Source organism: Pleuronectes platessa, chromosome 4 (genome assembly GCF_947347685.1).
Source record: "Pleuronectes platessa chromosome 4, fPlePla1.1, whole genome shotgun sequence".
NCBI lineage: Eukaryota > Metazoa > Chordata > Actinopteri > Pleuronectiformes > Pleuronectidae > Pleuronectes > Pleuronectes platessa.
The window spans coordinates 25,972,017-25,995,882 of record NC_070629.1 but is presented as its reverse complement, the minus strand read 5'-3'; the positions used below and the strand labels follow the sequence as shown (position 1 = coordinate 25,995,882).

At 41.5% G+C, this 23,866-nt stretch overlaps 3 protein-coding genes and 1 long non-coding RNA gene across 7 annotated transcripts; all 4 read right to left on the bottom strand.

The window, feature by feature from the left end:
- Nucleotides 1–423: 423 nt before the first annotated feature.
- On the bottom strand, nucleotides 424–1,824 carry LOC128437881 (zinc finger protein 670-like; the record flags this gene model as incomplete). Its single annotated transcript, XM_053420175.1, is given in 1 exon segment — nucleotides 424–1,824. A coding segment is annotated over 1 exon segment (660 nt), but the record flags the coding sequence as incomplete, so codon positions are not given.
- Nucleotides 1,825–3,360: 1,536 nt separating this feature from the next.
- Nucleotides 3,361–5,980, bottom strand: LOC128437883 (uncharacterized). Of its 2 annotated transcripts, none has more exons than XR_008338267.1 (4): nucleotides 5,872–5,980; nucleotides 5,281–5,463; nucleotides 4,575–4,661; nucleotides 3,361–3,814 (listed from the first exon to the last, which is right to left on the bottom strand). It is a non-coding gene; the product is annotated as an uncharacterized LOC128437883 (long non-coding RNA). The 2 variants fall into 2 exon arrangements; XR_008338268.1 differs by lacking the exon at nucleotides 3,361–3,814 and adding an exon at nucleotides 3,825–4,447.
- Nucleotides 5,981–11,249: 5,269 nt separating this feature from the next.
- LOC128438510 (gastrula zinc finger protein XlCGF17.1) lies at nucleotides 11,250–15,430 on the bottom strand. Its single transcript, XM_053421092.1, has 2 exons — nucleotides 15,409–15,430; nucleotides 11,250–13,288 (listed from the first exon to the last, which is right to left on the bottom strand). The coding sequence occupies exons 1-2, from the start codon at nucleotides 15,428–15,430 to the stop codon at nucleotides 12,174–12,176; spliced, it is 1,137 nt and encodes a 378-aa protein (XP_053277067.1). The 3' UTR covers nucleotides 11,250–12,173.
- Nucleotides 14,738–21,670, bottom strand: LOC128437845 (zinc finger protein 709-like). 3 transcript variants are annotated; one of them, XM_053420135.1, is made up of 2 exons: nucleotides 20,006–21,670; nucleotides 14,738–16,765 (listed from the first exon to the last, which is right to left on the bottom strand). In XM_053420135.1, the coding sequence occupies exons 1-2, from the start codon at nucleotides 21,460–21,462 to the stop codon at nucleotides 16,006–16,008; spliced, it is 2,217 nt and encodes a 738-aa protein (XP_053276110.1). In that variant the 5' UTR covers nucleotides 21,463–21,670; the 3' UTR covers nucleotides 14,738–16,005. The 3 variants fall into 3 exon arrangements, with proteins under 3 accessions (XP_053276110.1, XP_053276111.1, XP_053276108.1); XM_053420136.1 differs by having other exon boundaries at nucleotides 14,738–16,811; nucleotides 20,136–21,670; XM_053420133.1 differs by lacking the exon at nucleotides 14,738–16,765 and having other exon boundaries at nucleotides 18,733–21,670.
- Between the last annotated feature and the right edge of the window lie 2,196 nt (nucleotides 21,671–23,866).

Genomic DNA, 23,866 nt, shown 5'->3' with positions numbered 1-23,866 from the left:
TGTGGCTCAAAAGAGATTCAGGACTACAAAATTTAATTCTCCTTTTAACTGTAAGATACAAAAACAGTCATGTTCTAAAGAAAGTGGTAAGAATTCCTGTTTCTGCACCAAAGTGTAATCAGTACTTTTCTGACCCTTACCACATCCTATCACCCAGTTTCATGGTGACATCCAGGAGTTTGAGCATATTTTTGCTAACAAACAGATGTGATGGAAATTCATCTTGAGATTTGAAATAATGAAATTCTAAGACTGGAGTTGCTTTCGATAATTTTATAATAATAAGCTCTGCAGAGTTTATTCTACAAAAGAATAACCATTTACAGTGAGTCATTTAGGACAGTGTACACATTAACAACATATTTTCTTCTTTTGTAATAGGAAAAAGAAAAGGGAAGTCATCTGATATTCTGCACCACATACTTTGTTCTTATAAATTTCTGTATCACAAATATGTCAGATTTGTACATCTTGATCCACAGTCTTTCCTGACACATTGACAACATCTCTCAACATTCACTGATAATAAAATATCCTGGATCTGCTACTTTACCCAATCAATTGCTCTCACCCCCGTCCCCTTCCTGCACCATCTGGTTTAAATGGCTGATAAATTAATAAACAAAGATACATGGGTGAAAACATCACTTCCTTTGCAGATGTATCAATGACAGTCACATCAAGAACAGAAACGTGGGTACTTCAGCAAATGTTGTTGACCATGTACTGCATCAATGATATTGTGATGTCTCCTCAATGGGATATTTTCCACATTCAGTTACAGAGATGCAGCTAATGCAAATGTACACAATAACTCTTGTGTAGATGTAAGTGATGAACCTGGCTGTAGTTCATTGCTTTGTGAAGTTATTGAAGTCTGCTACTCGTCAGTGGTGATGGAGCTTCATAAAGAATTGAACTACAACAAGGTTCATCTCTTGTTTGATCTCCTGGAAACATTTTCAGTGTTGTTTTCCCTAACTGTTGTATCACTAATTCATGAATCAATGTCTAAGTAACAACTTCTTTGACAATGCTTGAGCAAATATTATCCCTCTCCTGTTGCCATGGTGTGGCTTCTCAACTGGATGTATTCTCCTGTGGACTTTGTATAAACTGGCAAGTGAGAGATCTTTACAATATTTTACAAAAATATCAGTTTTGCTATGTGTGGGTCATCAAATGTTTGGTTAGAAGGGATTTGATAACAAATCTTTCCCCACAAGTTGTACATGGATACGACTCCTCACCTTTATGGCTTCTCATGTGAACTTTCAACCTACATCCACGTGTAAAACTTTTCCCACAACTTTTGCAAGAAAAAGGTTTCTCGCCCGTGTGTGTTCTCTCGTGATCCTGCAGGGTTTGACTCGCACAAAAACTTTTCCCACAAGTTTTGCAAGAAAAAGGCTTCTCGCCCGTGTGTGTTCTCTGGTGGACCTGCAGGGTTTGTCTCGCACTAAAACTTCACCCACAAGTTTTGCAAGAAAAAGGTCTCTCACCAGTGTGCGTTCTCTCGTGTCCCTGCAGGCTAGTTCTCAAGCTAAAACTTTTCCCACAAGTATTGCAAGAAAAAGGTTTCTCGCCCGTGTGCGTTCTCTCGTGGATCTTCAAACTTGTGCTAGTTGTGAAACCTTTTTCACACATTTCGCAAGAATAAAGTTTCTCCCCTGTGTGGAGTCTCAAATGTGTTTTTAGTGCTGACTTGTACCCAAATCTTTTTCCACAGGTTTTGCAAAGATATGATTTCTCATCTGTGTGCACCTTCAGATGTCTATTTAAGTCTGACTTCAACTTAAAGACTTTTCCACAAGTGTCACACTGGAAAACCTTTTTACTCTTACAGATATTCGGCACAATCTTTGACATGGTAGTGCTACATGCAAGGTTACTGGGACTTGTGCTCCCTTTTGCTCTTATGATGACATGATGTCCCTTTTCTGATGCCTGCTCTGCATTACTAACTGATTTTGAGTTTCCATGCTGGCCTCCGTTGAGATCTTGGCTCTGAGCTGAGCTGTGGGAGAGGAGCTGGTGGTCACTTGGTTCTGGTTCACTGTGGTCACTTTCTTTGAGAGTTGGATTCAACAAAAGGTTATCTTGATCCTCCTGCTTCAGTACAAGCTGCTCTACTTCCAGACCGATGCAGTGCTCCTCCTCCTCTTTAATCTGTGGAGGTTCTGGCTCCTCTTGGTCCAGACTGGGGTTCCTCTCAAGGTTCCAGAGCTGCTGGTCAGCAGGAAGCTTTTCCTCATTAAGACAATGTTGCTCTGGGAGCTCTAGAGGAGACAATAGACAGACGTATGTAAATTATAGATTAATGATAGTTATGAGTGTTTGCAATTTGGTGCAGATCCAAGCAGAAATCAAGTGAATTTAAATGTGGTTTCAAAAGGAGACAGACCGATGCAGTGCTCCTCCTGCTGCTCCTTAATCTGTGGAGGTTCTGGCTCCTCTTGGTCTGGACTGGGGTTCCTCTCCAGCAGGTCAGCAGGAAACTCTTCCTTGATACAGACATGTCGCTGTGGGAGCTCTGGAGGAGACAATGGACAGAAGTCATGATAAAAGAGCCCATGTGTTTAGACTAGCAGGGATTATAAGTGTGGTGTATAGTTCGCTAACTCAGGTGATACAGACCTATTCTCTGCAGCTTTACTACAGGTTTCAAAGTTACATCCAGCAGTCTGCGATGACGACCGATCTCATCCTCGTACTTTGCAACAGTCGCTTCAAAACATACAAATATGTCTTCAGCAGCAGTGTGTAACCTCTCGTTGATAAACTGTCTTAAACTCTGGATTGTAGACATTTCCATTCGAACGCTTTAGCCAACTAACGTCTCCGAGAACGAAGCGAGACAGAATACGGAAGATGGCGACTTGCTTTACTTCTGCCGACAAGTGTTATAAACGAAACAAAACCACTTGTGTAGTAGAAGAGTTAATCCGAAAGCATTTAGCCGAGTAGCATCAAGTACTGTTGGATGTTAGCATAGCAGGCTAACAACGGTACTTCTTCTTCGTCTTCTAATGATGGTTGTAAAACAGCTTCCAGGCGCATTACTGCCACCTTCTGGATGGAGTGTGTCTTGAAACAGACTCAGGACGAAAACATTAAATTCTCCTTGTAACTCCAGCATCTATTAGAGATATAAAACAATCATGTACTCTACTGAACTCCTCTGCAGCAATTCTGTAATATTCAGCTCTGTCTGATTAATTTGAAGTGGATATTTAACTTCCTGTCTCCTTTGTTGATATCATTCTAAAACAAAGTATTCTTCAGTGTTTCCATGTATCGTACTTGTATCAATTCAATCCAGCAGCACCAAGTTACACACACTTATGAATGATAGTCCTCTAAATGTGTAACATGTTTTTCATCAAGATCACCTGACCACATCTTTTCACCCAGTTTCATGTTTGTTTGTGAACTGAAGGACACAAACAAACCATAGTGTTAAATTATGAAGATGGTTCCCTCTGATTGTTTTTTTAAAACATAAACGTCAGACAGGCCACTAAAAACTAAAAATGCTGAAGCTAACAGCTACCACACAGCAAGCTAATGCCTTCCTAAGGCTGCCAGGGAGTAGCATGAGTAGCATTGTAGCAAGAGAGTGTAGCTAATCACAGCCCTCACAGTTCTTCATCAGTGGAGAAGTACCTCGCCATGTTTTCATCTTCAGAGGAGTCATCTAAAGACTGTGCTGCTGTTCCAGAATATGTCAGGCCCGCTGCAGCCTGCTGGGCTTGAACTCTGAGCACGCAGAGTAGGCCCTCACGTCCCCTCTCAGTAAATGCGTCAGTACTGCCTGAGAATATATGATAAAAGACAAAAACGTCTCAATTGTGCGTTTGTGTGTATGTATACATACACACATACAAGGCTTTCTTTTCTACAGAAATATTTTTCCTGAGTTGATGACTCTGCTTATTGCCATCTAGAATGTGAAACCAAATATATTTTTTGGTGTACCCATACAAGATGTCCAATGTAACACCAATAAAATCCAATCTACTACACTACGGTTTTAATGCCTCTGCAATAGCGAGTCGCCGGAGGCATAACTGCATGTTTTCGGATTGTCTAACTTTGTATTTGTCTTAAAGTAAAAAGGTCAAGGCCACACTGACCTCATCTTATGGTTTCAGTTGTCAAGAGATACAGTGTCATTTATATGAGAGAAAATATGTAGAAATATGTAGACGGACACTGCTCTGGTTAGCGGATTCATACAACGCAGTGCGGTAATTCTAGTGTAGTTTTTTTGTAATAAATGGGTTATCTATTTTTACAATCTACAAAAAGTTATCTATACATTTGGTCACAGAATGTTACACAAATAAATTGGCATTAAAGTTGGCATCTTGCTGTCGGGCCAGTCTGACGATGCAGCTGAAGCGTCCATCAAGGGCTTTCTGCAGGTAATTTTGATTGTTTGTTTCTTTTGACGAGGAGAATAACATGAATTCGTACCGATATCAGTTTACAATCAAACCTTTTTGTGTTAACCTTGTTTAAACAGAGTCAAAGGACATTGTACAACAATGACACACACTTTCCCACAGTACCTGTCGTTCACTACTGAACTTCTGACACCCATTACTGGACTGTGTCTTCCTGTAGAGTGGTGATGTTCTCAACGTTCTTTTCACAGTCTGTCAAAACAAAATTAGAGTTACAAATGTTAATGCCCCACAACCCATTGCAGATACGGTTGTATTTGCACACCACATCGGATCAAAACAAAACTGCAGTCTGTGAAACAAGCAGTTTTGGTAGATATAAGGGAAATGCTAATATTTCTACATGAAACATATTCAGTCCCTTAAGCAAAATAACAATGATGGCAGGCCGCAACCTCGATGCCTTCGTCTACTTTGCTTACAGACTAGTTTGCGGAGTCTCGTGCTGCCGCCCACTGACCGATACATCATCGCTCTTTTCTGAAACTAATGAAGGCAAATTCACACATGTAGACAGAAATAAACAGTATAAATTAAAAGGTGTAAATATTGCTAACATTATGTTTGATGGGGGTCATCATTATACATAACAGAGGAAAACTTTGCACATGTATTCCTTAAAATTACTTGCCTTCCTGTGGAAAAAGTTGTTTTCCTAGTTAAACAATCACAGCAGGGAAGCATGATTGATCAAATTTCTTTCAGTGTGATATTAACTTGTATTTCAGCAAGCGTACTTTGGGGATTTAATAAAAATGTATATTTGGCAAATTATATAAAATGTTTTTTCTGGTATGTAACTTAAAAGTACCTCTTTAATGGTAGGATCATTTCTCTCCCTCATCTTCCTCGTGGTACGTGGATGATGGTAGTGGGCTCAACCCGGCTTCTCTTTCTCTCCAGGCTGCCCTTCCTGCTCTTCATCAAGCAAAACAAACTGTTCGGTCCAAGTTGTTGACGTTAATGAAACTCCTGTAGCTTCACTTTGATCCTCCTTGATTAAAAAACAGAACATAGCAATTGTTTTATAAAATGAATCGCAACTCCATAACATGGAAACATTATTGTCATAGTGCATACTATACATTAAACCAAATTGACCTAATATTGTGGAGTAATGGTAGACAAATACACTCCTTATTAATCTAAAGCATTCATAAATCAAATTCATGTTTATATTTATATTGTAGCGTCCCTCAATGATGAGCTAAGCGTCTTGAACTGCTTTCAACAACCATGTATTCACCTCCCAGGTAGCACAGGCTACCGTGGCCTGAAGCATGTGGCTAACAATGGCGTATTAGCTGATGAACAGCGTCCATAGTGTGGATTGACGGACTCTCTCCGCACTCGGACTGTAAACCTAGATCGTAACGATCTTTAAAAACAATAAACTACTTACCTGACAGAAGGAAGATGACATCGTGGTCTTCCAAGCGCTCCGTGTTTATAACGCAGCCCCGAGTTAAAGGGCTGGTTGTTTACAAATAGGGTTTTTACGACAGCCACACGTCATGTCCGCTCGCGCACTCGGTCCGGGCCGGTCGCGCACTCGGGCCGGCCTCAGTATGAACAGACTCGCAGGTTCCTTCTCATTAGAGATGTAATCTAGCCTCAAATATTACTATTATATAACATGAATAACATTCACGATCACTGAAGGACACCACGCAGGGACGGTGATTTAAACACCAAGCTGCGCCGTGGTGGCATGGCAACCGTCATAGCAACGATAAAAACATGCGTGATAACTATTAAAATATTTATCATAAGCACGAACTGGCTGAAGACTGTGGAAGCAAAGAGCACATTTCTCGCTAGAAATGGTGTCAGAATGTATTTTTATGCCCAAACTAAGTTACAAAATTATATTTTTATCTGAAAAACAAGGAATCTCCGCAATGTTTTCCTCTCCGCAGACGGGAGCTTGAGAGTCACGTGACCTGAGAACACGCCAATGCAAAACAATGGGAGGACTAAATGTTACCATCTCACAATCTGGCCTCTCAGATTGTGAGATGGTAACGTCGTTCCAAGTGGACCAACGTTGCCATTGAACGTTTTCTGATGAGACTGGGTTGGGAAGAAAGGAGGACTCAAATAACTCAGAGTCTTCCTGGGAGATGAGGCCCACATTGAAAAAAATTGGGACAATGTCCTGGAGAAGGTAAAAGGTTGATTGATAAAATGGAAGTGGCTGTTGCCCAAGATGTGGTTTAAAGGCCGGACACTAATAGCAAACAACCTGGTCTCATCTACCCTGTGGCACCGGCTGGCTTGTGTTGATCCTCCACCTCTCTCCTGGAAGAGGTACAACGGGTTTTAATAGAATTCTTTTGAGGCAGACAAAGAGTGTAATTTTCCTTCCTGAGGAGGAGGGGGGGCAAGGCCTGGTCCATCTGGACAGCAGGGGCGCTGCCTTCTGCCTCCAGTTCGTCCAGAGATGCTGACCGGCCAAGGGACGCTCTGTGGAGACCTCTATCCCGGTGCATCCTGTAACATTTATTCTGTTTTTAATTAAAGATACCAAGATAGTCTCACCATCTCTTCCTGGGTTTTACAAGAGTGTTTTAAAAGCCTGGAACCTTTTAAAAAAAGAGCGAAGGCAAGAGGGGGACTCCCTGCACTGGCTGCTGCATGAGCTTGTCCTGTATGGGACTGTTTTAGATCACCCCCGCTGGGCACAAGGCACCCTGTCCAGAGTTCTGCAGGCTGCGGGAGTTGCCACGCTGGGCCAGGAGGTGGAGCTAGCCGGGCCTCGACCAGAAGACCCCACAGGGCTGGCCAACAAACTGGGGTTAAAATCCGAAAGAACGATGGCGAGGGTACTTGACCACTGGAGGAGAAGACTGGCAGATCAGCACATCTAGCTTTTAAACTCTTTTAAAGATGGTTCCATTCCCCCCAATGTGGGGGACCCTTTCCTCGCCACTTTCCTGGCATTGGATATCAAAGACTGTTCTGGACCTCTGGTGCAGCCGGCTCGCTTGGTCTCCCTGGAGGGAGCTTCCGGAAAAACTCTCTATAGACTAATGGTAAAAACACTTAACATAAAATAACTGAATGGACGACTGACACTCCTTGGAGGAGCTATTTTGGTGGAGCCCAAGAAACCGGACCTCAGTGGAAGTCGTTGTATAAACCTCCACTGAATAAGAGACACGGACACCTCCAGTGTCTACGGCATCATGGCAGTGAACGCCTTTTTCTCCATAATCAAGAACACCATGGAGGCAAATGCCCATTTTGTAGTGTAAAGGCAACTCTCTGTCACCGTCTCTATGGTTTGTTTCTGTTTTTACAAGTTGTTTTTACCAGTTTTAAAGAGGTTTTTAACAAGCAGGGTTTTATTCATGGATTTAAATACACTCGCCAACAAAAAACACAAAAGCCATCTTTTAATCTTTGATTTAGGGCAGGCTAAGATGGCTTAGCAGGAAGAGGAAGGTAGAGCAGAACGTCCCCATTTTGTTGGTCCCTGTCTGTGTCAACGTGATTAGATCCTGACTGTTGGTTGATTTGAGTTTTTATAAAGCAGCAGGTGACCTGGACTCTTTTAATGATCTGTGGTGTTTTCAAGATGTTTTATGTTCTGTGACAACTCGAGAACTCGTTTGTGCTGATTATCTTGTGTGATTCTTTTATCCATTTGTCATTTAAAATAAGTTATTTGGTGTTTCAATGTGTGTTGTCAAAAAATAGTGCCTAATAAAGTTGTTTTCTAAATTCAAAAATCTCTTTCTCTCCATCTCTCGCTCTGTTGTGCTGACTAAGTTGCTGAGGGCCCTTGATGAAAGGTTGGGCTTTCTTCCACTGAAAGCCCTGTTCCATAAGTTTTAATATCTCGTATAATGCTCCCAATGATGTTTCTTTTTGGAAATCTTCTTCTACCCAAGGCCCTTCAGGTGTGATGAAATAATCTTCTCGCTCAGCTTTGGTGGAAGCTCCTTTGTCTCTCCCATGATGCAACTCACCTTGAATACCTTCATGGGTGGGGTTTATATACGCATCACATCTGAAGCCAATGAAGGATCATTATAGAGTTCCCAAAGGCTTAATAACGTTTCAACTCCACTTTAGGCCATAAAAACTCTCAGACAGCTTTAAAAACAACAATACTATATTGGGGTTGAATAATTGTAACATGGCTATCTTAACGATATATACTGTTACACACAAATACTAAATCATGCATTTTCTGAGTTGATTTTCTGTATCACTCAACTCATAAAGAAGTCTTCCGAAGCAGAATCTTGCTCTTTGAAAAACCTTTAATTGATAAATCTTTAAAATCTTTAGGGGGGTTGAATATTTCTGATTGCAACTGAATATATATACTACTCTCACGCTTGTAAAAGGTTAGCCTACTGTATACAAATGAACTTGGTATTATCATGAAGATGGCTTCAGTGTAACAAATAATCAACATGCTAGGTAATGACAAAGACGTTCAACAACAACACAAAGTCATAGGTTTACTTTTCTGGCAGACAATGTTCCCAACTAGCTGCATCCAGGCTCCAGCTGAGCTCGGCTCGCCTTGTCTTGTTTTCAACTTCCTTTAAGTTCCCTGTTATAGGCTAACTTCTGCAAAAAAAGAGTCCACATTTCGATAATTCCTGAATTTAACTTCCCATGGAAAGTTCCAGAAATGTTCCGCCCCTTCACAACACTAATCAGGATCGATACAGGTTCTAAAACATCCCACAACCTTATTTCTACATTGATTTAGAAAACAACAGCAACATCAGTTCTTCCAAACCCATTCATTTCAGTGTAATTATAGATTTCTGTCTTTACAAAATGAGAAGTAAACACGTGTGATAAAGGAAGTTCAGTGTTTGATTGACAGCTGATCTCTGTGCGGAGCAGAAACGTCACCACGACGAACTTTGATCAACAAACATGGAGACAAAAGAAGTTAAAGATTTACACAAAAAATCTAAATCACTGCTTTTAATGACTCGAGTCTACTTGAGTTTACAGAACTCAGCTGTGGCTCCATCATCATAAACCCTAACTCCAGCATAGAGAGGCTGAGTGAATGTGGTCTGGACTCTGTGGAGGAGAGTCATGGTGTCAGAGACTCTGTAGAAGGACAGAACACCTGCACTGTGATCCAGGTACACTCCTACTCTGGAGGACACAGGACCTGACACTGGAGTCCTGATGCTGTTGTAATGAAAGTTATAACTGTTTCGAACACAAGCTAATGACCAAGATATACATTCAAGTGAGTTTCCCGCTCTGCTGGTATTCTTGTATACATCAACTGCTCCTCTCACCTCCACCTTCCAGTAACAACGTCCAGTCAGACTCTCTCTACTTAGGACCTGAGGCCAATCAGTGAATCTGTCTGGGTGATCAGAATAAGACTGTTCTTCACTCATGTGTGTTACTTTTCTGTTTCCCTCAGATAATAACAGATATTTGTTTGCTGTGTCTGGATCCAGTGTGATTTCCTGTGAATATAATAAGAGTCAGCTCTGGTCTGTGGCTCTGGTTGTGGCAGTAAAACATCCACTTGAGAAACAATCTGTAAAATCTTTGTCTCACTCAGAATGTCCTGTAGTCGACCTCTGACCTGTGACACAGCTGCTGTCACGTCGGCAGAACATCTTCATCACCTCGTCGTGACGAGAGCAGATGTTCTCCTGGAGCTTCTCCGAGGGCTCCACCAGCTTGTGCTTCTTCAATGCAGCTGACTGAAGATGAGGCTCAAGGTGTTTTTCACAATAAGAGGCCAAACAATTCAAACAGGACTTCAGAGCTTTCAGTTTTCTCCCAGTGCAGACATCACAGGCCGCAACTTCAGGTCCAGCATAGCAGTGATCAGCAAGAGCAGCTTGGAGTCCAGTCTTCTTCAGCTCCTCCACTAAATCAGCTAAGGATACATTCGTCCTTGTCAAAATACTAGAATATATTAAAATGTGTGTGTGCCAAACACCCGGGCTACAGCTGGTTTGAAAGTCCGACCGCTGAGGGGACAACAATCTTTCTGTCTGTCTGTCTCTCTCTCTCTTTCTCTACCTTTTCTTTGCTCTTTTCGCTCTTTACTTATAGTAGGGGTGTTTTGTTCCTGTGGGAGTGATAGTGTCAGTAGCAGCAGTTTAGTTGGTAGCTTCCAGTGTGTTTGTGCAGCATGGTTGCTGCAGGTGGAGGCTTCGGCCTCCACAAACTCACACGCTGACACGGCATCAAACTGTGTCCGGCTGTGGAATGCTCGGTGGAGGAGGTCAGTCTGGCTGTAGGTGAGGTTGTTTAGTATGATAGTTTGAAGTCTGCCTCACGAATGAACAGCACTGTGGTGTTTTTTTCTAGACAGTAGGGTAATAATGAATGTTGGCAAACAGCTTCCGGGTGCATCACTGCCACCTTCGGGATTGGAGCGTGGCTCAAAACAGATTCAGGACTAAAACATTAAATTCTCCTTGTATCTCCAGCATCTATTAGAGATATAAAAACAATGATGTACTCTACTGAACTCCTCTGCATAATTACTATAATATTCAGCTCTGTCTGATTAATTTGAAGTGGATATTTAACTTCCTGTCTCCTTTGTTGATACCATTCTAAAACAAAGTATTCTTCAGTGTTTCCATGTATCTTACTTGTTTCAATTCAATCCAGCAGCACCAAGTTACACACACTTGAATGTTAGTCCTCTAAATGTGTAAGATGTTTTTCATCAAGATCACCTGACCACATCTTTTCACCCAGTTTCATGTTGATGTCCAGGAGTTTTTTGCTAATTTACAGACAAACACAGATTCAAAAAACTTCATATTTCAAAAAACTTTAATGAACTGCAAATGCACTGAAGTATTGAATACACGTAGTACAAAAGAATAAACATTTACAGTGAGTCATTTAGGACAGTGTACACATTAACAACATATTTTCTTCTTTTGTAATAGGAAAAAGAAAAGGGAAGTCATCTGATATTCTGCACCACATACTTTGTTCTTATAAATTTCTGTACCACAAATATGTCAGATTTGTACATCTTGATCCACAGTCTTTCCTGACACATTGACAACATCTCTCAACATTCACTGATAATAAAATATCCTGGATCTGCTACTTTACCCAATCAATTTCTCTCACCCCCGTCCCCTTCCTGCACCATCTGGTTTAAATGGCTGATAAATTAATAAACAAAGATACATGGGTGAAAACATCACTTCCTTTGCAGATGTAAATATCAATGACAGTCACATGAAGAACAGAAACGTGGGTACTTCAGCAAATGTTGTTGACCATGTACTGCATCAAAGATATTGTGATGTCTCCTCAATGGGATATTTTCCACATTCAGTTGCAGAGATGCAGCTAATGCAAATGTACACAATAACTCTTGTGTAGATGTAAGTGATGAACCTGGCTGTAGTTCAATGCTTTGTGAAGTTATTGAAGTCTGCTCCTCGTCAGTGGTGATGGAACTTCATAAAGCATTGAACTACAACCAGGTTCATCTCTTGTTTGGTCTCCTGGAAACATTTTCAGTGTTGTTTTCCCTAACTGTTGTATCACTAATTAATAAATAAATATCTAAGTAACAACTTCTTTGACAATGCTTGAGCAAATATTATCCCTCTCCTGTTGCCATGGAGTGGCTTCTCAACTGGATGTTTTCTCCTGTGGACTTTGTATAAACTGGCAAGTGAGAGATCTTTACAACATTTTACAAAAATATCAGTTTTGCTATGTGTGGGTCATCAAATGTTTTGTTAGAAGGGATTTGATAACAAATCTTTCACCACAAGTTGTACATGGATACGACTCCTCACTTTTATGGCTTCTCATGTGAACTTTCAACCTACATCCACGTGTAAAACTTTTCCCACAAGTTTTGCAAGAAAAAGGCTTCTCGCCCGTGTGTGTTCTCTGGTGGACCTGCACGTTACTTTTAGTGTTAAATCTTGCCCCACAAGTTTTGCAAGAAAAAGGTCTCTCACTCGTGTGTGTTCTCTTGTGGACCTGCAGGGTTTGTCTCGCACTAAAACTTTTCCCACAACTTTTGCATGAAAAAGGTTTCTCCCCCGTGTGCGTTCTCTCGTGATCCTGCAGGGTTTGTCTCGCACTAAAACTTTTCCCACAAGTTTTGCAAGAAAAAGGTCTCTCACCAGTGTGCGTTCTCTCGTGTCCCTGCAGGCTAGTTCTCAAGCTAAAACTTCTCCCACACCTTTCGCAAGAATACAGTTTCTCCCCTGTGTGGACACTCAAATGTTTTCCTAGTGATGACTTGTAACAAAATCTCTTTCCACAGGTTTTGCAAAGATGTGGCCTCTCATCTGTGTGCACCTTCAGATGTCTATTTAAGTCTGACTTCCACTTAAAGACTTTTCCACATGTGTCACACTGGAGAACCTTTTTACTCTTACAGATATTCGGCACAATCTTTGACATGGTAGTGCTACATGCAAGGTTACTGGGACTTGTGCTCCCTTTTGCTCTTGTGATGACATGATGTCCCTTTTCTGATGCCTCCTCTGCATTACTAACTGATTTTGAGTTTCCATGCTGGCCTCCGTTGAGATCTTGGCTCTGAGCTGAGCTGTGGGAGAGGAGCTGGTGGTTACTTGGTTCTGGTTCACTGTGATCACTTTCCTTGAAAGTAGGATTCAACAAAAGGTTATCTTGATCCTCCTGCTTCAGTACAAGCTGCTCTACTTCCAGACCGATGCAGTGCTCCTCCTCCTCTTTAATCTGTGGAGGTTCTGGCTCCTCTTGGTCCAGACTGGGGTTCCTCTCAAGGTTCCAGAGCTGCTGGTCAGCAGGAAGCTTTTCCTCATTAAGAAAGTGTTGCACTGGGAGCTCTGGAGGAGACAATAGACAGAAGTAGGTAACTGATAGATTAATGATAGTTATCAGTGTTTATATTTAGATGCAGATCCAAGCAAAAATCTAGATCGAGTGAATTTAAATGTGGTTTCAAAAGGAGACAAACCGATGCAGTGCTCCTCCTGCTGCTCCTTAATCTGTGGAGGTTCTGGCTCCTCTTGGTCTGGACTGGGGTTCCTCTCCAGCAGGTCCGCAGGAAACTCTTCCTTGATACAGACATGTCGCTGTGGGAGCTCTGGAGGAGACAATGGACAGAAGTCATGATAAAAGAGTCCATGTGTGTAGACTAGCAGGGATTATAAGTGTGGTGTATAGTTCGCTAACTCAGGTGATACAGACCTATTCTCTGCAGCTTTACTACAGGTTTCAAAGTTACATCCAGCAGTCTGCGATGACGACCGATCTCATCCTCGTACTTTGCGACAGTCGCTTCAAAACATACAAATATGTCTTCAGCAGCAGTGTGTAACCTCTCGTTGATAAACTGTCTTAAACTCTGGATTGTAGACATTTCCATTCGAACGCTTTAGCCAACTAACTTCTCCGAGAACGAAGCGAAGACCGAATACGGAAGATGGCGACTTGCTTTACTTCTGCCGACAAGTGTTATAAACGAAACAAAACCACGTGTGTAGCGGAAGAGTTAATCCGAAAGCATTTAGCCGAGTAGCATCATGTTCTGTTGGATGTTAGCATAGCAGGCTAACAACGGTACTTCTTCTTCGTCTTCTAATGATGGTTGTAAAACAGCTTCCAGGCGCATTACTGCCACCTTCTGGATGGAGTGTGTCTTGAAACAGACTCAGGACTAAAACATTAAATTATCCTTGTAAATCCGACATCTATTAGAGATATAAAAACAATCATGTACTCTACTGAACTCCTCTGCAGCAGTTCTGTAATATTCAGCTCTGTCTGATTAATTTGAAGTGGATATTTAACTTCCTGTCTCCTTTGTTGATATCATTCTAAACAAAGTATTCTTCAGTGATTCCCTGTATCGTACTTGTTTCTATTCAATCCAGCAGCACCAAAGTTACACACACTTATGAATGATAGTCCTCTAAATGTGTAACATGTTTTTCATCAGGATCTCCTGACCACATCTTTTCACCCAGTTTCATGTTGATGTCCAGGAGTTTTTGGCTGCCACCTTCTGGATGGAGTGTGGCTCAAAAGAGATTCAGGACTACAACATTAAATTCTCCTTTTAACTGTAAGATATAAAAACAGTCATGTTCTAAAGAAAGTGGTAAAAATTCCTGTTTCTGCACCAAAATGTAATCAGTACTTTTCTGACCCTTACCACATCCTATCACCCAGTTTCATGGTGACATCCAGGACTTTGAGCATATTTTTGCTAACAAACAGATGTGATGGAAATTCATCTTGAGATTTGAAATAATGAAATTCTAAGACTGGAGTTGCTTTCGATAATTTTATAATAATAAGCTCTGCAGAGTTTATACAACAAGCACGGGTGCTCAAAATGGAACAACTGGCTGCAAGTTCTCAAAAGCCCGAACTTATACAAAGACGCATTTCATGAGAAAGGATATGAAAAAAATAAATAATTGAAAGACAGGAGATCATCCTCTGTGTGTTATCTGCTGTGTCCGTCCGTCCACGGTACCAGTTGGAAGAAAAACATCACCAAATAAGGGTTCCATCCTGTTTATCAAGGTCATAGCAGGGAGACACCTAGTCAGGGGAATTTTCTTCCACAAAGACAAACCGATCCAACGTGTGACAGACGTAAACTACATACACAAAAATTCAAGAAACTTTAATAAACTGCAAGTGCACTGAAGTATTGAATACACGTAGTACAAAAGAATAACCATTTACAGTGAGTCATTTAGGACAGTGTACACATTAACAACATATTTTCTTCTTTTGTAATAGGAAAAAGAAAAGGGAAGTCATCTGATATTCTGCACCACATACTTTGTTCTTATAAATTTCTGTACCACAAATATGTCAGATTTTTACATCTTGATCCACAGTCTTTCCTGACACATTGACAACATCTCTCAACATTCACTGATAATAAAATATCCTGGATCTGCTACTTTACCCAATCAATTTCTCTCACCCCCGTCCCCTTCCTGCACCATCTGGTTTAAATGGCTGATAAATTAATAAACAAAGATACATGGGTGAAAACATCACTTCCTTTGCAGATGTAAATATCAATGACAGTCACATGAAGAACAGAAACGTGGGTACTTCAGCAAATGTTGTTGACCATGTACTGCATCAATGATATTGTGATGTCTCCTCAATGGGATATTTTCCACATTCAGTTACAGAGATGCAGCTAATGTAAATGTACACAATCTCTCTTGTGTAGATGTAAGTGATGAACCTGGCTGTAGTTCAATGCTTTGTGAAGTTATTGAAGTCTGCTCCTCATCAGTGGTGATGGAACTTCATAAAGCATTGAACTACAACAAGGTTCATCTCTTGTTTGGTCTCCTGGAAACATTTTCAGTGTCGTTTTCCCTAACTGTTGTATCACTAATTAATGAATAAATATCTAAGTAACAACTTCTTTGACAATGCTTGAGCAAATCTTATACCTCTCCTGTTGCCATGGTGTGGCTTCTCAACTGGATCTATTCTCCTGTGGACTTTGTATAAACTGGCAAGTGAGAGATCTTTACAACATTTTACAAAAATATCAGTTTTGCTATGTGTGGGTCATCAAATGTTTGGTTAGAAGAGATTTGATACCAAATCCTTCCCCACAAGTTGTACAGGGATACGACTCCTCACCTTTATGGCTTCTCATGTGAACTTTCAACCTATATCCACGTGTAAAACTTTTCCCACAAGTTTGGCAAGAAAAAGCTTTCTCGCCGGTGTGCGTTCTCTCATGTCCCTTCAGGGTAGATCTCTGGCTAAAACTTCTCCCACAAGATTTGCAAGAAAAAGGCTTCTCGCCCGTGTGTGTTCTCTCGTGGACCTGCAGGTTCATTTTAGTTGTAAAACTTCTCCCACAAGTTTTGCAAGAAAAACGTCTCTCCCCCGTATGCGTTCTCTCGTGGACCTTTAGGGTTTTCCTCAGGCTAAAACTTCTCCCACAAGTTTTGCAAGAAAAAGGCTTCTCTCCCGTGTGCGTTCTCTCGTGATCCCGCAGGTTATTTCTCAGGCTAAAACTTCTCCCACAAGTTTTGCAAGAAAAAGGTTTCTCGCCCGTGTGCGTTCTCTCGTGTCTCTTCAGGTGATTACTCAGAATAAAACTTCTCCCACAAGTTTTGCAAGTATAAGGTCTCTCGCCCGTGTGCGTTGTCTCGTGTCTCTTCAATTTTGTGCTAGTTGTGAAACTTTTTTCACACCTTTCGCAAGAATGCAGGTTTTCCCCTGTGTGGAGTCTCACATGTGTTTCTAGTGCTGACTTGTAACCAAATCTCATTCCACAGGTTTTGCAAAGATATGGTTTCTCACCTGTGTGCACCTTCAGATGTCCATTTAATTCTGACTTCCACTTAAAGACTTTTCCACAAGTGTCACACTGGAGAACCTTTTTACTCTTGCAGATATTCGGCACAATCTTTGACATGGTAGTGCTACATGCAAGGTTACTGGGACTTGTGCTCCCTTTTTCTCTTGTGATGACATGATGTCCCTTTTCTGATGCCGGCTCTGCATTACTAACTGATTTTGAGTTTCTATGCTGGCCTCCGTTGAGATCTTGGCTCTGAGCTGAGCTGTGGGAGAGGAGCTGGTGGTCACTTGGTTCTGGTTCACTGTGGTCACTTTCCTTGAAAGTAGGATTCAACAAAAGGTTATCTTGATCCTCCTGCTTCAGTACGAGCTGCTCTACTTCCAGACCGATGCAGTGCTCCTCCTCCTCTTTAATCTGTGGAGGTTCTGGCTCCTCTTGGTCCAGACTGGGGTTCCTCTCAAGGTTCCAGAGCTGCTGGTCAGATGAAAACTCTGGCTCATTAAGACAATGTTGCTCTGGGAGCTCTAGAGGAGACAATAGACAGACGTATGTAAATTATAGATTAATGATAGTTATGAGTGTGTGTAATTTGGTGCAGATCCAAGCAGAAATCTAGATCGAGTGAATTTAAATGTGGTTTCAAAAGGAGACAGACCGATGCAGTGCTCCTCCTCCTCTTGAATCTGTGGAGGTTCTGGCTCCTCTTGGTCTGGACTGGGGTTCCTCTCCAGCTGGTCAGCAGGAAACTCTTCCTTGATACAGACATGTCGCTGTGGGAGCTCTGGAGGAGACAATGGACAGAAGTCATGATAAAAGAGCCCATGTGTTTAGACTAGCAGGGATTATAAGTGTGGTGTATAGTTCGCTAACTCAGGTGATACAGACCTATTCTCTGCAGCTTTACTACAGGTTTCAAAGTTACATCCAGCAGTCTGCGATGACGACAGATCTCCTCCTCGTACTTTGCGACAGTCGCTTCAAAACATCCAAATATGTCTTCAGCAGCAGTGTGTAACCTCTCGTTGATAAACTGTCTTAAACTCTGGATTGTAGACATTTCCATTCGAACACTTTAGCCAACTAACTTCTCCGACAACGAAGCGAGACAGAATACGGAAGATGGCGACTTGTTTTACTTCTGCCGACAAGTGTTATAAACGAAACAAAACCACGTGTGTAGCGGAAGAGTTAATCCGAAAGCATTTAGCCGAGTAGCATCAAGTACTGTTGGATGTTAGCATTGCAGGCTAACAACGGTACTTCTTCTTCGTCTTCTAATGATGGTTGTAAAACAGCTTCCAGGTGCATTACTGCCACCTTCTGGATGGAGTGTGTCTTGAAACAGACTCAGGACGAAAACATTAAATTCTCCTTGTAAATCCGACATCTATTAGAGATATAAAAACAATCATGTACTCTACTGAACTCCTCTGCAGCATTTCTGTAATATTCAGCTCTGTCTGATTAATTTGAAGTGGATATTTAACTTCCTGTCTTCTTTGTTGATATCATTCTAAACAAAGTATTCTTCAGTGATTCCCTGTATCGTACTTGTTTCTATTCAATCCAGCAGCACCAAGTTACACACACTTATGAATGATAGTCCTCTAAATGTGTAACATGTTTTTCATCAAGATCCCCTGACCACATCTTTTCACCCAGTTTCAAGTTGATGTCCAGGAGTTTTTTGCTGCCACCCTCTGGATAGAGTGTGGCTCAAAACAGATTCAGGATTAAAACATTAAATTCTCCTTTTAACTGTAAGATATAAAAATGTTCATGTTCTGAAGAAAGTGGTAAGAATTCCTGTTTCTGCACCAAAGTGTAATCAGTACTTTTCTGACCCTTACCACATCCTATCACCCAGTTTCATGGTGACATCCAGGATTTTGAGCATATTTTTGCTAACAAACAGATGTGATGGAAATTCATCTTGAGATTTGAAATAATGAAATTCTCAGACTGGAGTTGCTTTTGAGTCTTTATAATAATAAGCTCTGCAGAGTTTATACAACAAGCACGGGTGCTCAAAATGGAACAACTGTCTGCAAGTTCACAAAAGCCTGAACTTATACAAAGAGGCATTTCATGAGACAGGATATGAAAAAGAAAAAGACATGAAAGACAGGATATCATCCTCTGTGTGTTATCTGCTGTGTCCGTCCATCCGCGGTACCAGTTGGAAGAAAAACATCACCAAATAAGTCTTCCATCCTGTTTATCAAGGTCATAGCAGGGAGACACCTAGTCTAGGGAATTTTCCTCCACAAAGACAAACACCGATTCAACGTGTGACAGACGTAAACTACAATCACAATAATTCAAGAAACTTTAATAGACTGCAAATGCACTGAAGTATTGAATACACGTAGTACAAAAGAATAACCATTTACAGTGAGTAATTTAGGACAGTGTACACATTAACAACATATTTTCTTCTTTTGTAATAGGAAAAAGAAAAGGGAAGTCATCTGATATTCTGCACCACATACTTTGTTCTTATAAATTTCTGTACCACAAATATGTCCGATTTGTACATCTTGATCCTCAGTCTTTCCTGACACATTGACAACATCTTTCAACATTCACTGATAATAAAATATCCTGGATCTGCCACTTTACCCAATCAATTTCTCTCACCCCCGTCCCCTTCCTGCACCATCTGGTATAAATGGCTGATAAATTAATAAACAAAGAGACATGGGTGAAAACATCACTTCCTTTGCAGATGTAAATATCAATGACAGTCACATGAAGAACAGAAACGTGGGTACTTCAGCAAATGTTGTTGACCATGTACTGCATCAATGATATTGTGATGTCTCCTCAATGGGATATTTTCCACATTCAGTTACAGAGATGCAGCTAATGCAAATGTACACAATCTCTCTTGTGTAGATGTAAGTGATGAACCTGGCTGTAGTTCAATGCTTTGTGAGGTTATTGAAGTCTGCTCCTCATCAGTGGTGATGGAACTTCATAAAGCATTGAACTACAACAAGGTTCATCTCTTGTTTGGTCTCCTGGAAACATTTCCAGTGTTGTTTTCCCTAACTGTTGTATCTTTAATTAATGAATAAATATCTAAGTAACAACTTCTTTGACAATGCTTGAGCAAATCTTATCCCTCTCCTGTTGCCATGGTGTGGCTTCTCAACTGGATCTATTCTCCTGTGGACTTTGTATAAACTGGCAAGTGAGAGCTCTTTACAACATTTTACAAAAATATCAGTTTTGCTATGTGTGGGTCATCAAATGTTTGGTTAGAAGAGATTTGATACCAAATCCTTCCCCACAAGTTGTACAGGGATACGACTCCTCACCTTTATGGCTTCTCATGTGGACTTTCAAGCTACATCCACGTCTAAAACCTTTCCCACAACTTTTGCAAGAAAAAGCTTTCTCGCCCGTGTGCGTTCTCTCATGTCCCTTCAGGGTAGATCTCTGGCTAAAACTTCTCCCACAAGTTTTGCAAGAAAAAGGCTTCTCGCCCGTGTGTGTTCTCTCGTGGACCTGCAGGTTAATTTTAGTTGTAAAACTTCTCCCACAAGTTTTGCAAGAAAAACGTCTCTCCCCCGTGTGCATTCTCTCGTGGACCTTTAGGGTATTTCTCAGGCTAAAACTTCTCCCACAAGTTTTGCAAGAAAAAGGTTTCTCGCCCGTGTGCGTTCTCTCGTGTCTCTTCAGGTTATTTCTCAGGCTAAAACTTCTCCCACAAGTTTTGCAAGAAAAAGGTTTCTCGCCCGTGTGCATTCTCTCGTGATCCTGCAGGGTGTTTCTCAGGCTAAAACTTCCCCCACAAGTTTTGCAAGAAAAAGGTTTCTCCCCCGTGTGCGTTCTCTCGTGGACCTGCAGGGTATTTCTGTCTCTAAAACTTCTCCCACAAGTTTTGCAAGAAAAAGGTTTCTCGCCTGTGTGCGTTCTCTCGTGTCTCTGCAGGTTATTTCTCAAGCTAAAACTTTTCCCACAAGTTTTGCAAGAAAAAGGCTTCTCGCCCGTGTGCGTTCTCTCGTGATCCTGCAGGGTTTGTCTCGCACTAAAACTTTTCCCACACGTTTTGCAAGAAAAAGGCTTCTCGCCCGTGTGTGTTCTCTGGTGGACCTGCACGTTACTTCTACTGTTAAATCTTGCCCAACAAGTTTTGCAAGAAAAAGGCTTCTCGCCCGTGTGCGTTCTCTCGTGATCCTGCAGGGTTTGTTTCGCACTAAAACTTTTCCCACAAGTTTTGCAAGAAAAAGGTCTCTCACTCGTGTGTGTTCTCTCGTGGACCTGCAGGGTTTGTTTCGCACTAAAACTTCTCCCACAAGTTTTGCAAGAAAAAAGTCTCTCACCCGTGTGCGTTCTCTCGTGTCCCTGCAGGCTAGCTCTCTGGCTAAAACTTTTCCCACAAGTTTTGCAAGAAAAAGGTCTCTCGCCCGTGTGTGTTCTCTCGTGGATCTTCAAATTTTTGCTTAATGTGAAACTTTTTTCACACCTTTCGCAAGAATACAGTTTCTCCCCTGTGTGGACTCTCAAATGTGTTTTTAGTGCTGACTTGTACCCAAATCTTTTTCCACAGGTTTTGCAAAGATATGATTTTTCACCTGTGTGCACCTTCAGATGTCCATTTAATAATGACTTCCACTTAAAGACTTTTCCACAAGTGTCACACTGGAGAACCTTTTTACTCTTGCAGATATTCGGCACAATCTTTGACATGGTAGTGCTACATGCAAGGTTACTGGGACTTGTGCTCCCTTTTGCTCTTGTGATGACATGATGTCCCTTTTCTGATGCCGGCTCTGCATTACTAACTGATTTTGAGTTTCCATGCTGGCCTCCGCTGAGATCTTGGCTCTGAGCTGAGCTGTGGGAGAGGAGCTGGTGGTCACTTGGTTCTGGTTCACTGTGGTCACTGTCCTTGAGAGTGGGATTCAAAAAAAGGTTATCTTGATCCTCCTGCTTCAGTACAAGCTGCTCTACTTCCAGACCGATGCAGTGCTCCTCCTCCTCTTTAATCTGTGGAGGTTCTGGCTCCTCTTGGTCCAGACTGGGGTTCCTCTCAAGGTTCCAGAGCTGCTGGTCAGCAGGAAGCTTTTCCTCATTAAGAAAGTGTTGCTCCTGGAGCTCTAGAGGAGACAAAAGACAGAAGTAGGTAAATGATAGATCAGGGGTTTTCAACTGGTTTTGTCCCAGGGACCACCATTCTGACTAGAAAGTAATCCGCGGCCCACTGATGTGCCAACGCGCGCGCGTGCCTACATGTGTGTGTGTTTATGTCTGTGTGCGTGCGTGCAAGTGGATAGAAGGAATCTTTAACATTTGGTTTTCCATGTTGGTTTTATTTAAAAACCTCTTACAAATCCAGAAAAATGTGTAAAAAACTAAAAACAGTGATTTTCAGTGCTTAAGAATTAAAAAAAAAATTAAAATGCAGTTTTTAGTTGTACTGCAACTCAGAACCATATGTAGGTCAATATATAACGTTCATGACTTAAATGAACAGACATTTAGCTGACATGATGACAGAACGTTAAAGTAACGGTGATCAATAACAATCAACATAAACTGGGGCTACAACTGAATAGGGAAGATGACAAAGTAATGCAGAATATGTCACAAATGATAATCATACAATATCACACAAACAATTGAGGCCTACTTAAGTTTAACGTCGTGATCACCAGCAGCAAATCCCACCTACTGTGTAAGTAGTACTTGTGTGTGTCTAGAGCTCTCCTAAGAAATTGTTTCTCAATCAGCGAACGTGGTAAAGTTGACTGTTATTGCAATTAATGTTTTGGCTATTATGCCATTTTATTTTTCTTATTACAAAGTATTTGTTTTTTCGCTCTTGTCTTATTTAATATTTTCATTATTAATTCTGCCCTTTTGGGCCTTCTTTTTGGGAAAATAAAAATTCCCATCATACAAACGACATAACAAAGACCTCCTGAGAGTTTTTCTAGCGAGCTCAAACGCTCATCTACATCTACCTTTAACACAAATGCACAGGGGAAAACTACTGGCAGTTTCTAGCCCCAAGCCGGTTTCAAGGTTCCCTCATCCCCTGTATATTATTTTAGACATATTTTTCCTATTTTAAATACTTTTCATGACATTTAAGAGAAATCTGGAAATGTGTTGAAATATCTGAGCAAATTTTGCGGACCACCTGCAATGCTTTTGCGGACCACCAGGGGGGCGCGGACCCCTGGTTGAAAACCCCTGTGATAGATTAATGATAGTTATGAGTGTGTGCAGTTTGGTGCCGATCCAAGCAAAAATCCAGTAAATTCGAGGGAATTTAAATGTGGTTTCAAAAGGAGACCAACCGATGCAGTGCTCCTCCTGCTGCTCCTTAATCTGTGGAGGTTCTGGCTCCTCTTGGTCTGGACTGGGGTTCCTCTCAAGGTTCCAGAGCTGCTGGTCAGCAGGAAGCTTTTCCTCATTAAGAAAGTGTTGCTCTGGGAGCTCTAGAGGAGACAATAGACAGACGTATGTAAATCATAGATTAATGATAGTTATGAGTGTGTGTAATTTGGTGCAGATCCAAGCAGAAATCTAGATCGAGTGAATTTAAATGTGGTTTCAAAAGGAGACAAACCGATGCAGTGCTCCTCCTGCTGCTCCTTAATCTGTGGAGGTTCTGGCTCCTCTTGGTCTGGACTGGGGTTCCTCTCCAGCAGGTCAGCAGGAAACTCTTCCTTGATACAGACATGTCGCTGTGGGAGCTCTGGAGGAGACAATGGACAGAAGTCATGATAAAAGAGTCCATGTGTTTAGACTAGCAGGGATTATAAGTGTGGTGTATAGTTCGCTAACTCAGGTGATACAGACCTATTCTCTGCAGCTTTACTACAGGTTTCAAAGTTACATCCAGCAGTCTGCGATGACGACAGATCTCATCCTCGTACTTTGCGACAGTCGCTTCAAAACATCCAAATATGTCTTCAGCAGCAGTGTGTAACCTCTCGTTGATAAACTGTCTTAAACTCTGGATTGTAGACATTTCCATTCGAACGCTTTAGCCAACTAACTTCTCCGAGAACGAAGCGAGACAGAATACGGAAGATGGCGACTTGCTTTACTTCTGCCGACAAGTGTTATAAACGAAACAAAA